Source organism: Punica granatum, chromosome 6 (genome assembly GCF_007655135.1).
Source record: "Punica granatum isolate Tunisia-2019 chromosome 6, ASM765513v2, whole genome shotgun sequence".
Taxonomy (NCBI): Eukaryota; Viridiplantae; Streptophyta; class Magnoliopsida; order Myrtales; family Lythraceae; genus Punica; species Punica granatum.
The window spans coordinates 22,100,893-22,114,962 of NC_045132.1; the positions used below are offsets into that span (position 1 = coordinate 22,100,893).

General features: G+C 42.1%; 2 protein-coding genes across 2 annotated transcripts; both read right to left on the reverse strand.

Moving 5' to 3' along the window:
• Positions 1–335: 335 nt before the first annotated feature.
• Positions 336–2,890, reverse strand: LOC116211417 (probable inactive receptor kinase At1g27190). Its single transcript, XM_031545788.1, has 2 exons — positions 897–2,890; positions 336–708 (listed from the first exon to the last, which is right to left on the reverse strand). Exon 1 carries the CDS (start codon positions 2,730–2,732, stop codon positions 903–905), a length of 1,830 nt encoding a protein of 609 aa, XP_031401648.1. The 5' UTR covers positions 2,733–2,890; the 3' UTR covers positions 336–708; positions 897–902.
• Positions 2,891–8,091: 5,201 nt separating this feature from the next.
• LOC116211725 (transcription factor MYB1R1) lies at positions 8,092–9,984 on the reverse strand. Its single transcript, XM_031546220.1, has 3 exons — positions 9,496–9,984; positions 9,202–9,410; positions 8,092–8,971 (listed from the first exon to the last, which is right to left on the reverse strand). The coding sequence occupies exons 1-3, from the start codon at positions 9,773–9,775 to the stop codon at positions 8,528–8,530; spliced, it is 933 nt and encodes a 310-aa protein (XP_031402080.1). The 5' UTR covers positions 9,776–9,984; the 3' UTR covers positions 8,092–8,527.
• Between the last annotated feature and the right edge of the window lie 4,086 nt (positions 9,985–14,070).

Genomic DNA, 14,070 nt, shown 5'->3' on the forward strand with positions numbered 1-14,070 from the left:
TAGATGCGGGATTCGAATTAGAAGGAAAGATAATTGAAAGAACCAACAGAAAGATGTTTTTTTTTTCTGTAGCAGCAACAATGTGGTATGTCAACAACTGTCTTCAAGTTCTGTACGGATTCTTTCATGGCCATTTGCAGAGTACTGTGGGTTATTGTTGATATCGTTGATTATTGTTTTCGTCTCTGCTATAAATGTCGCGAGTTGTTGGTTTGGTGCCGATGAAATATCTCGTAATCGAGACATAACCAAATGGTGGCGTCCACAAGGGTACTGGGGACTTTTTGCCGCGGAATCAACCAATATTAGTCTTTGGATGCTCCAGGCAACATATATATATATATATAATGACCTGAATTTTCATTGTAGATGAGAATCGCAACTGGTACCAGGATTGTTGATACACTATCCGTGGCAATATAACATTTAAGCAAAGGATTGCCCGCAGCACAGGATCTAATTTCTTGAAGTTGTCTGCTTCCCCCATCAATGGGGCTCTAGTTGCATGTGATCAAGTCCTAAGGACAAGGACGACGGGATGGACAATTACCAGCCATTTCTTGGCCCTGAGAAGAGATGGGGTCGGTCGACATCTAGATCGATCAGGGACTCCGACTCCGTTTATTACTCGGTCCAAGTAAACTTTCTCCTCCACAGGCAAAACATAGACAGGGAGACGGTTGAAACGCGATAGAGATAAGAACATCTCTGTAAAAAATTGAGTGCTACATAGATCAAAATGGTTTCTTCATATGGTACAGAATTTGACATAGATAGATACATTACGATTACTAGGGCCGCTGCCCTCCTTTCATGCGGAAATTCGTCGGCTTTTTTGTTTCAGATACACTTAATAGATTGAAGTACAAAAGATGTTTAAAAGACAGATCACTTACTTCGCTTCAGTCGGAATCTTGTCTCCCAAAGATCATCGGGAACTCGTCATCCATTTCTGAGAACCCATGCTTAGCCCCGATGCTCTTCAGCGATTCATAAACTCGGTACATTGAAGGCCTATCCCTCAGCCTCGAGACGACACATGAACAGGCGACTCTCATGACCTCCGTGATCTCCTCATCATATCCTCTGCCTCGAAGAGACCTATCGATCGCATCCTTCCCTCGTCCTGAGCCGCTCAGCTGACTCGCCCAGTCCACCAAGTTTCCCTTATATACACCGTCCACCGTATATACCTCAGGTGGCTGCTGCCCTGTCACCAGCTCCAGTAGCACGACCCCAAAGCTGTACACATCCTCCTTCAGGGAGGCCGCAATTGCGCCCAAGTCTTCCATGCCCCTGTACCCGAGCTGCCCCACGTCTGCATCCCTGATCGAGCTGGGACCATCATTCATGCCCACGAGCCTTGCAAGCCCAAAATCCGTCAAACGGGCTTCGAGGTCGTCATCCAGAAGGACCACATTTGAGCTCACGTTCTGGTGCAGACACGGGGGCTCGAGCCCATGGTGGAGCCAGGCGAGGCCACGGGCAGCTCCGAGCCCAAGTCGGAGCCTTGTCGGCCAGTCCAAGGAGCAGTACGGACTAATCCCATATGGGTTGGATTCTTTCTCGTGTAAATTGGAGTGCAGAGACCCATTGTGCATATGCTTGTATACTAAGAGCTTCTCCTCCTCGACCATGCAGTATCCTAACAGCGGCACCAAGTTCGGGTGTCGCAGCTGCCCTAATCGGTTCATCTCCAACCGAAACTGCTTCTCACTGAGGTTACACCCACATAGTCGCTTAACAGCAAGTACCGAACCATCGGGCAGAACAGCCCGATACGACACGCCGGTCTGATTCGAGCTCACGATGTTTCGGGGATCGAAACTATTTGTAGCGGCCAACAAATCGGCAAGCTTGATCTTCACAAGTGGCTTCTGGAACAGGGAAACCTGGACAAGCTTATAAGCCCTAAGGAACTCAACCCAGTTGCTGTCTTCCCGACCACCCGCAGCTCCGTACCCTCTCTTCCGCCGATTGAAGTATACCCACCAAACGAGGAACCCTAGAATCACAGATACAGCAGCCCCGACAACCCCGGCGGCAATAATCACGGCAAGGCTCTTATTGCTCAACCCGCCGCAGGACTTGAGCGGCTTCCCGCAGAGCCCGCTGTTGCCCGCGAAGGCTTCCTTACTGAATTTCGACAAATCGGCCGGTATCGGGCCCGAGAGGCCGTTGCCCGCCACAGAGAGCTGCCTGAGGCGGTCCAATCGGGCCACCTCGTAGGGGATGGAGCCGGAGAGGCGGTTGTCGTTCAAGACTAGGTCGTTGAGGAACTTGCAGTCGGCTATCTGCGGCGGGATTGGGCCGGAGAGGGAGTTGTTGGAGAGATCTAGGGTGACCAAGTAGGGGAGCCAGGAGCAGATTTGCGGCGGGAGCGGGCCAGAGATAGAGTTTTCAGAGAGGTAGAGGGACTGAAGGCTGTGGCAGTACTTAAGCGACTCCGGAAAGCGGCCGGAGAGGCCGAAGGAGGAGAGGCGGATGCTGAGGAGGCGGCTCTCCTTGAGGTTCCAGCAGGTGACGCCGTCGAGGTTGCAGATGAAGGAGACGGAGGTGTTGGTGAAATCCCAGCCGGAAAGGCGGCCATCGGGGTCGGAGAGCGACCTCTTGATGCCCTCGAGGCAGAGGACGTCGTCCTCCACGGCCAGGCAAGGGAGGAGGAAGAAAGAGACTAGCAGAAGGAGGACGGCAATGTAGGTTGAGGGGTCGGCCCCGTTCTTCTTGCTCATGGCGGTGGAGGTGGAACCCAGATGAACCAGGGGTTTAGGGCAGATCGGGAATGGGAGAAGGGGGCTGTCGCTGTGGAGAATGGGCAGCCACCAATGACGGGTCAGAGAAGAAGAAGAGGACGAGGAGGAGTAGACCGCAGCTATCTTTTATTTGCTTTGACTGTTCTCTTATTTCTTTCTTTTTTGTCTGTATGGACAATAACTTATCTCCAATTGCGAAATTCCGATTAATTCAGATTTAAACCCGTCGGTTTACTAAAAGTGAATCTGTAAAATTTTTGTGATCGTAAATTTTCATCATTTATAAAATTTGAATTTGAGATTTAAGAAAGATGTCACACTGAATATCAAACTTGAACTTATAAAGACGTGAGTCAATACGATATATCCTCCTCATTTAAAAGAAAAATATGTCAGCACACTTATTTTTCAACCTACGAATTATTTTTTTTCCCATTGAAATCCCCCCTTTCTTCCATCTTCATTATGTTTTTATACAATATTTATTTTTTTGGATAAATTAAAATATTTAATTTTATAAACTGAAAATTCTTGTTTGCTTTCTTTTCCCCTCAAAATGTGTCTTGTTTGGCAGAGAATAATGAATAAATGACACACTCAACCCAGAATGTGCTGGGCCAGTTTCTCTCTTGTATGGAGAATGGTGAGGGTAGGTGTTGAAGGTAGTCTCACATGTAAAAGTTGAGAGAAAATCCATAGGTTTATAAGAAATAATGGTCTAGCAACCCATTACCTTAAGTTTTTGATTTGCGGATGGGCCCGAGTCTAAAGTAAGTCTGTAAATTTTTCCTAACAAGTAGTATCAGAACCCAAGATAACGATTCTGGGGGAGTGCACACGCTGTGCGTGGAAACCCACACCACACTAAGGCCCTAGTGTGGAACTCGTGGCTAGTGAAGGGCCTAACAATTGGTATCCGAGTCCGAAAGTGGAAGCCCGGCTTGAAGTCCTCCATATAGTCAAGAAGGGGGGAATTGTTGGGCCGATTTCTCTCCTGTATGGAGAATGGTGAGGGTAGGTATTGGAGGTAGTCTCACATGGAAAAGTTAAGTGGAAATTCATAGATTTATAAGAGATAATGATCTAACAACTCATTAGCTTAAGTTTTTGGTTTGCGAATGGGCCCGAATCTGAAGTAAGCCTGTGAATTTTTCCTAACAAAATGTACCAACGAATGTTTTTCATAATTTCATACTAGAATCTACCTTTCATTGGAATAATAGAGTGGATTATATTGTTATTACTGCTATTTTCAATCTAATTCAATTTTGTCTTTATTCATCCAATTTGGAGTTATTATTACTTAAAAACAATATCAACTAAAGTGGTTTTTCTACCTTGTGTCATACCATTGTATTGATTTGAGTAATAACAATGACAACTAAATAATAATGATGATGGTGATTTATGATCATTGTTATTATGTGAATTCCTATGTAAAGCATCATACGAGAAGTATAACAATTTCTTTTCGGTAATAAAAATATATTAAGTTACTTTTGACATATCTCGTGCGGAATGCATTATCTTTACGTAGTGTTAGTACTATTTTTAGCAAATAAATTCAATGTGGTGTTCAATTTGACTTCCCTCTAATTCCTTCCCTTTATATGCGCATGTGCTTCTATTACTCTTTTTTTTTTCAATTACAAATGAGACTCATGAACCTAGTACATTGAAATATAAATCCTAAATATCTGATAAAGGGGCATTGATAGTCCCACTAAGTATCGAACCTGAAACCTATTGATTACCATGCGGAAGGTGCGCTACTGCGCTATACCCTCTCTTGATATGTCCTTCTATTACTTCCAAACCATCTTACATTGCAAAAATGAACTTGAATGGAAATGGAATTTATTACGCCGATAGATTTGGTAATGGATAGAAAAGACAATACACCCAAGGATGTTAATGCTATGTTTAATTTGTAAATAACATTTTAAAATCAAATTTTGAAAAAAAAGTGGTATAAATGGTTATGTATGGGACCCACTCTTTGACTTTGTATGAGTTATGTGATTTTGATTTTGAAAAAGAGTGATATAAATGATGCTCATTCTTTGATTTTGTATGAGTTATTTTGTTTTGTTGTGGGTAAAATTAAGTTAAAGTCAGATTTTAAAATCTCACTTTGAATCCAAACGGAGCATAAGTCTCATTGGAATGAATTGACTTGTAATGTCTTTAATCCTTATCGACAATGAGCACCACTGCATTGAACCAAAAGTCATGAAAAAGAACAGTTTCTTTAATCTTTCGGTATGCACTCTGGTATCAGAAAACGCATCAGACTTCGATTACTTCAGGACGGGTCAGATTGATCCACTAGGAAGTAATGGATTTTTTCTAATTTTTTTTCCTTTAATTCAATAATGAAGGAAGATGACGTTTGGATTAGTTTGACTAAGAAGGGAACATTTGAAATTGAACCAAATTTTGGAGGGGGTTGATTAATTAAAGAAATAACGAGAAGCTTCTTTCTTTTTTTCTCTCCCAAGTCAATCAAGTCGATGAATATCCTTTGATGACAAAAACATATACATGAGAAAATGTTAAGGAGAATACATTACAGAGCTCGGAAATACAATACATCCACCTAGATAACTGTAACGGAGAATAAAAAGGCAGAAGCACATCAAATAAAGTACAGATACAATTGCAGAAATCGATCGAGTTGTATTCGTTCTCAATCTATACGGGCCCAAGTGAAAATCGGAAAGTAGAGCATATGCGCAATCCATGTAAAGATTGGCACTGTTGTGGGAGCAAAGACGCAGAGTCAGGAGGAGTCTTGGATCGGTATCTGATGCCTGGACAACCCCATCCCTCGACAGTAAAATCAATTCCGCAATGATCTTTAATCGGGTCAAAGCATTGACCATGACATTGGGGCACGGGTGTGAGGGGCCGAGTCTTCTAAGGACTTAATTTTTTTCTTTTTTGGCCACGAGTCTTCTACGGAATTGACAAGTGGGAATTTTCCACTTAAAATTATTGTTTCGTATCTTCTTCATTTTTGCCCTTTTATCTTTCAAAAAAGAAGATTAATTTATAATCATTTACCTCATCGTATAGCACATTGGAACGGCTAGTCATTTGCCAATCCAGGCTATATTCATTTAGTTTAGATCATCTTTGTCCAGCGAGTCGACCCGCCTTCCGAGGTTCGTAGGATTGGCTGCGCTAGATTCGTGCCACTTGTTCATACGTTCATTCCGTGGATCCATGTAACAATCGGTTCATGGTGAAGAATGAGCCTGAACCTATCAGTGATTGGTTGGCGGGAGACCTCGATCGACTCCCGTTCTGATAGCAGCTCTATGGTAATCTTGTGCTGGGTTAAAATCAGAAAATTTCACTCCTCGTTCTCCGATGGAGGCCCGAAGAATCTTCTTCTTTCAAAAGCTGAAAATCCCAGTTCAGTGGATATGTAGAGGCGAAGAATCAGTTCTTTCTCCGCGTTTCTTTGTGGTATATTCAAAGAAGATGAATGGAATTCCATTTGTAAAAGTTGACGGGAGAAGCCACGGCAACGGACTTCCTTTAAATGGGAAAATGAATGGCACTTCTGCTGGAATTCGATCTCATCCTGACCGACAATTATTCGTCGGTCCCATACGTACATAAATATGAAAGTCCCAAGTCAAGAAGCAGCAATATATCAATAATCTCATTATTCGACGAGAATTTGTTATCTCTACTTCCAGCTCTATAAAGCTGAGTACTGCCATCACCGGTGCTGATCATCTGCAATGTTTGTTTGCCCGAAACGAGTCATTGTAGCTTGTCATAATTTGATAGGGTAAGTGTTTTCTTCTAGTAATACAAAGTCGATAGGGGAGATAAGATCTGTAGAAGCTAGTCTGCTAATCGGTTGGCTATGGCTAGCAAAGCGAGACAAAACAAGAGATGTTCGAGAATTTGCAAGAACTCGATGAGATTGGTATTTAATGTCCTCAATGTGTCTTCCCTGTCCCTTGCAGCCCTCGGCTTACGAGCTACCAGCAGAAGACAGACACCTCTGGCTGATGCGGTTGCTATTCGGGATATCTCAATCTCATCGGCATCTCAATTCAGTAGGAAACTAGAGACAGACAGAAGAAATGGAGGCTTGGACTCGTATCAGCATGATGCAAATGGAGTAGGGAAGGATGGTGAGGTTGATCATAGAGCTTCTGAGTATATCAAAAGATTTCACGAGAAGAACCGAATAGCTCGGTAAAGGACTGCATTGAAGCCCTCCAAGATATGTTTCCACAGGCAATGTTGTTTCAATTGCCGATTAAGTAAAACTAAATAACATTATATATATGTCGTGTCGCGGGATTGTGTTTCTAAAACAGAAGATGATACACGCGCATTCATTAACGGAGACTGGGGCAGTTGTATATGTTTTCATGTGTAACTATTATTGTCTTTTGGCTCGAAGGACTTTATTAATTGATTGAAGGGGTCGATCTCGTGTTCTGATCACGTCTGCCCAAATTTTGAGGACTAAACAAATCGAGCTAAAATATGACTGCAGAAATTTCCATCAGTTTCTCAGTGGACAAAATATAACATCATTCATACCGGGGTTGATGGGTTATTGAATTTCGAATTGAGATTGATAATGCAGGAGAAAGGGTGGATAGGCCCTGACTGGTTTCGAACATAAGCATGTGTAGATCTTCCCTCCCTTATTCTCTGTTCCACATCTCCTCCATGGAAAACGGATCAGATTTTCCCTGCCCTTCTAAATTATCTCGTAAGTTGCTCTTTTACAAACTTTGAGCCTTGAGGATTAAACTTAAAACATGTTCTCTTCATGGCCTCCATTCTTTTATTTTCTCTGTTACACAACAGCCACCCTGATTAAAAGAAAACATCTGCAAATGACATGGAAATCTTTGTAATGATACTTGGGAAAATGGGCTCCAGGATGAAGAAGGGAATGCTATTCTCCAGAAATTACGAGCGAGGCAGGTGACCTGCACCGGGCAACGCCGAGGCTGCCACTGTCACAGGGTGGCGCCAGCCTTGAACATTGTCGTTCCGTCATAATCGTACAAGCACGAGAAAAAGATTTTCCACCAAACAGATACCGACTATTTTCGAGGAAAACAGTTCCCTTCCAAAATATCTTTTTCTAGTGAGAGTGATTTATGCATAACAAAGGAAGCCAAATCAGATCCAAACTCATGCGTTCCATGGATACAACAGTAGTTCCATGCCCCACGAGATGGCGCAGTGACGCATGTGACCCGATTTCACTTCCTCTCAATCTCCCACACCAACATTTGGTTAGCTTTTCTTCCACCATACAATCAGTAACTACAACCCTCAACAGCACCGATCACATAGAAAGAAACCCGACAAATACATATATATATTAAAGTGTTTATAGAACGAAGTTATGACACAGGCAGAATATTCAACATTAGATATTTTTTCCTAGCTGATGGAAGACCCTGAAGCCAAGCAGCAGCGGAACCCACCATGACGATGAAGACGCTGATCTGATGATAAGCAAAGGACAGAACCTGGCGCTCTCTTCCCTACAGTAAAAACCCACAAAAAAACGGAACGTACAGAACAGACAACGACAACGACACCGCATCCCTCTGCTTCAATCTTTCCCTAGCTAAGCTAACCAGCTTTAATCAATTCTGTACAGACAAGGAATCACCTAAATTTGACCCTACATCTATAACAAACCCCTAGCCTTCTTCACTTAATCTAATCAAATAGCAACCCATCATCAACTGTTCAGATCACACACATGTAATTCTTCAAGCAACACTGATGATGTTGTCGCTGCTGGCCGGGAAGGTAGACGATGAGTGTGGCGCCGCAGATGGGGACTGAGCCTTCTGTTCGGTCGATGATGCCGGTGACGATGATGATGATGATGGGGCCGAGAGCTTCAGCGACAGAGGCAGAGGGTCGATGACCATTGCTGCTGTTAATGATGTCTTGCTAAGGTTGAGTGCGGCCATTCTGGAGGACGGAGGAACCGGGAGTATCGGGATCGGGCGGATGGGCTTGGAGGGTCTTTCTAGCTTCGACGTGCCGAGCTGTTCCGCTTGTTTCTCGGGATTCATAGGCAGAAACACGGGGTTGAGGGCCACCGGGAAGGTAGAAGACAGAGAGATCCTGCCGGGATTTGGGGCCGGTTGAGGCAGAGCCAGGGTCTCCCGATGCACTTTCGCCTCCTCCATTGATGAACCCATAAACTGCAGGCACACACACAGAGTCATGGAAGACATAGACAAATCAGCTCCTCACAACTTGTCGTGTTTCGCAAATCCTATGTGTGTCTAAGTTTAAGTTCGCGGAAGAAAATCAAATTACTTGACAGAAAAACACCATTTTTCGGCATTTCGGAGGAAAGGCTAATCAAACAGCTCAGAAAGTTTCATGCTTTCAATTCTGGACAATTAAGGAGGAGCCAATGGGAGATTACAGAGTCTGTGGTGATGTCGAAGAGGCTGGAGCGGCGGCGCCGGCGGTTCTGGTTGCTCCGCCGGAGGAAGTACTTCTGAGCGTGGCTCGCAACCTGGGTCGGGGTCCGAGTCTTGACGAAGTTTCTGGAAATCCCCCTCCAATCTCCCTTCCCCACCTTCTGCAGCCCCAGCAGGAATAGCCGGTGCTCTTCCTCCGTCCACGGGACCCCTGCAGGCCAAAAACATCAACACCCCGATCAGAGAAACCACCGATCAATTCAGCTGATCAGGCCGAGAAACGATAAGACGCTCACCTCTCTTCCGCTCCCTGCAGCGGCCGGAGGGGTGGACGACGTCATCAGAGGCGTAGCCGGCATCGACGTTGGAATCCTGGGGCTGGGCCTGGTCGTACTGGGAGAGGTTGTTCATGCTGGCGCTCTTCCTGAACGAGGCGGCGCCGTCAGTCAGCCGGACGCCGAACAGCATGATGCCGCTCTCCTCCGCCGCCTCCACCTCCATGTTGGGTCCTCCGCCCTCAGGGCACGTGCGCGAGTTGTGCCCGTTGTTCCCGCACTGCGAGCAGGTTCGCGACATCACAAGTGAACTTTGCTGCGCCGCTTGTTGGTGTCGGTAATGCCCAGAGGCGACAGTGCTAAGGACAGAGAGAGAGAGAGAGAGAGAGAGAGAGAGAGAGAGTCGCCCTGTCTCTCTCAGTCCATGCAAAGGAGGAAGCTTTGGAGAGAGAAAGTGAGAGAGATTTGTGTAATAATGAAAACGATGAGAGAGAGAGAGAGAGAGAGAGAGAGAGAGAGCGTGGCTTCGCTTGATATAAGAGAGATTACGAGTTAGGTGGTTTTTTCTTCTGTCCGACCAATCTTGTACGACGATTGGACATTGCGGATCACAAGCATATGTGGATGGTGTATCTTACACGACGGCATCGACTTTACCTATTGGGGTCCGTCGATCCCCATAAAGAGTTCAATAATTAATTTTTGTCTGTCTGATCGACCGCTCACCCATCGTGCAATAAGTTTACGCTCATAACTTATGAAATACGAACCATCCTTTTAAAAAAAAAAAAAAAAACAAAGAACATATTTCTTGAGTTGACCGTGTCGAGCAGCCTCATCGGTCAATCATTAGATAGCAGGATTAGCCAGGAGGTAGTAAGACCAATGCGTGGAAGTATTATAACTCCCGACTTTAATTAATAATAATAAAATATGAGGGGGATTCATCTGATTTGAGGTGGAAGGAGTTTTTTTTGTTTTTTTCTCTTTACGTGAGTGAATAATGTTATTTGAAAGTTTGATTGGATCCCGATTAATCCAGTCGAGCCGGGTCAATCCACTAAAGGATAAACTCTCTCGGCGTGAATTTTTTGCATTCACAAAAATTAGAATCCGAGACCTTACTTAAGTGAATTAGGTCGTTTGAACCAATGCCGTTGATAAATTTTGTTGTTTTTAATTCAATTGGTGATGATGAATCTTAAATGTTGGGGAAAATATGTCCGCTTGCTAATGGAAATTAATGGAAGTGATGAATTAATTACTTGGAAATTCTTCAACGTGGGAGAATATTTATTTCTTCCAATAACTAATTAATTTAAAAAATAAAGAAGGAAAGAAAAGAATGGTGGAGCAGCAAAGGTGCCTCTCCACCGTGAACATGGCATATTCTCTGCCCCTTTGAGAAAGATTTCGCTGTCCCAGTCGACCCACCACGAGATGCCTCTTGTTTCCGCTCGCGATTTCCCGATCTTATTAAGAGTGCAATTTGCCGGCGATTGAATCGGACAAATCTCACCGATTATACTTATAGAGTTTCACTAGAAGAAATCTTCTTCACCTAACGAACTGTTGAACCGTGCGCATATAAAAACGGTTTCCCATATTATAGTAAGTTATATATATAGAAGGATAACTTATGTTAATAGGCATACATGAATGTGGAGGTTATAGATATTGGGTGGAGGATATAAAGGGTATATGGGACCCGAAAAGCACCTAACCTAAACATGCACATCGATCGGTCCAACTTTCAATCGGAATCGTCAATCTCTTCCAATGAGACTTTTGATCTTCTTCTTTCTTTTACCTCAACCTTTTTTTTATGTGGCCGAGTGGGGGGATTCCTTGTGCTTTCTCGATTAAATTAAGTTTCTTCTTTCTTTTGTGTCTTTTTTTTTTTTTAAGTGAAAAATAAACTAAACTGGTGTCTTCGTTCATTGCTTCCTTTCGCTTTTCGTTTTGACTTGTTCTCCGAAGTGGGAAATGCTGCTGAAACAACCATGTCTTTTCATTCTTAGAAAGCCAACACGTTGGATCCCACCAAATTAACATATCTTTATATTCATGGTTTGATGGAACAAGAAGTGAAGTGCTTACGATGAACGGAGCTTGCGTAGGAGAACAAAAATGGACAGGGATAGACAAGCGTACACATTTTTTCAAATTAAATTTGATTATCAGTTCATGATCCGATATGCATATAATGATGATTCATTACTATTACATGCCATCATGCAGATATGTTGCCATTTGTTCTATTGCTACTAAGTGATATGGCATAAGCATTTCCACTTGACTTGCAATTAATTGGACTCTTATTAAATAAATAAATAAATAAATAAATAACTCGAGCTATTAATAGAACATATCCTAATCTTTTCCGCTTTCACATTACGAGAGAACAACTCTCAACAGTTTTGTTTTCTAAAAGAAAAGAAAAATTGTTTGCTAAGTTCTTAGAAAGACAACTAGTTTTTTTTTATCAGTTATATAAAAAGATCCATGAGTCTAATAGTTAATTTTGCAATTTATGACGATCGAACAGAGTTTAGACAAATATATATATATATATATATATGTCTATCGGCTTTATTTCCTTAATTGTTGAAACTATAAATACAATTAGTTATATTAGATTTGCGCATAAAAAAAAAAGGGTCACGTGAATCCTCCATGTATTATTGTATTTGCTTGTTTTATATTCGCGGATGGCGCTGGATACGGAGGAGTATCGTCGAATCGAGTGGGACATCACGAGGAGGAGGTCCCCGGCCGCCTCGCCCATCTATCGATCTATGATCTAATTAAATGGCTCCTTGCGGGATTCGCATGCTTGGTAGGACTTTGCTTTCTCTTTAATCTATCCCATCTAGAGGGGGCGAGTTTTGTGTGGCCCACGTGGCAATTGGTGAACTCTTGTACGGACATAAATTGTCGTGTCCCGCAGGCTTTTGTCCTGTTCCGGGCGGCTTGTCCTGTCCGGACACTGTGCCCGCTGTCCGACGTCCCATGCACACACAGTCACACGGTCCTCTCCCCTCTCGTTGGACGCTTCATCCATGTCAGTCTTTTCCATCCTCTGCCCAGCCAAATCTATCTCACCTCCTCCGATGATGCGCACGTCCATGTGAGATTCTTTGTTGCGTTGCCTGGCTGAGATCGACCGGGACGATCGGGTCTAAATCTACACTGACGTTTACGCATTTAAAGACATTTTTTTTGACGATCGAGAGACTTGTCGTCGTTTTAATGGTCTAACATTAGCCTATACAAAAGATTTGGACACTGGCTCAAATGAGACAGCGTGCAATGCTACATGCTGAGATGGCTGTGCTATTTCATATGGCAAAAAATATTTGGGCTTTAGAATCGTACATAAAAAAAGAAGAAAAGAAAAAAGAGAGAGACTATGAATTTGGCCCCAGTGGCCGACGATCTAGAATTTGGTTTCCATTACTTTTAACTCCTCAAACTTTCTTCAAATGTTAAGTTTTTCTAATTTTGTGCTAACATAATTCTTCTTTCAAATTTGGAGACATGATTCTTCTATTCAAATATGAGTTCTTATTTTACTTATAAAAATAAGAATTATACTTCGACATTGAAATTTTGCGAATTTCGAAATGCCAACATGAACTCTTTCGCGAATAAAACATAAACCATAAAATGATTGACAAGGATAAAATTATATAGGTCGTGATATTCTTTTTAAAATTTTCAGGCCTTGTTTGGTTTTGAAGTAATTTATTTTTACTCTACTTCACTTTAACTCCACTTATCCTCAATTCAACAATACAATTATTATTATTTTTCCTTTTTCTTTATTTTTTTAATCTTAAATATCATTAAATTTAATTTTTAATACTAAATTCTCTAAACTATTAATTACATTTTCTATAAGTGAACAACACAATCATTACTTTTTATTTTCTCCATTCACATTGTTATAACTTAATTTTATATATATATATATAGTTGGAATAGAGTTGAGTTTAACTCAACTCCATTTCCAAACAAGGCCTAAAGCATTGGTGAATTTAAGCACATATATCTACTTCCATATAAAAATTCCAACAACTTATGCTAACGACGTCAATTTATCTCCATTTTAATCTCATTGTAGATTTTGGAATTGATGCATTGAGAGGCCTAGAAGGAACTTTGAGTCGATCTGGACGTTGAGGCTTGGGATGTATGCTTCAAACTAATTCTAGATCAAGGATTTGGATGTCAAAAATTTGATTTTTCATGAACTTGAAATCTCCATTGCGATAGTTACACAGTATTAGGACTTTCGTATATATACATCTATGTGTACAGAGACAAACATATGTATATATAATTGAAAGGAACTGAACTCTCTCATTAACTTGCCACATGTCACTATGTGGAGTTTTAAAGAAAATATATTTTATTTTATCTGAACATATATTTATTAGACTAAAGTTACGACTTTTTGGTACTTTCAATTAATAAAATAATGACTACTGCAATTTATTTGTTGCGCTTTCAATTTATAAAGCAATGGTTAAGCGATTGAATAATATTATATCAAGATGAAAATAGATCTTATGATACTTTTTATAATATCAA

Coding starts and splice junctions, on each gene's coding strand:
- LOC116211725 (XM_031546220.1), bottom strand. CDS start 9,775: ATGTCGCGAACCTGCTCGCAGTGCGGGAACAACGGGCACAACTCGCGC. Junction 9,411..9,495: donor CTGCAGGGAGCGGAAGAGAG/GTGAGCGTCTTA, acceptor TTTGGCCTGCAG/GGGTCCCGTGGACGGAGGAA. Junction 8,972..9,201: donor TCGACATCACCACAGACTCT/GTAATCTCCCAT, acceptor GTGTGCCTGCAG/TTTATGGGTTCATCAATGGA.
- LOC116211417 (XM_031545788.1), bottom strand. CDS start 2,732: ATGAGCAAGAAGAACGGGGCCGACCCCTCAACCTACATTGCCGTCCTC.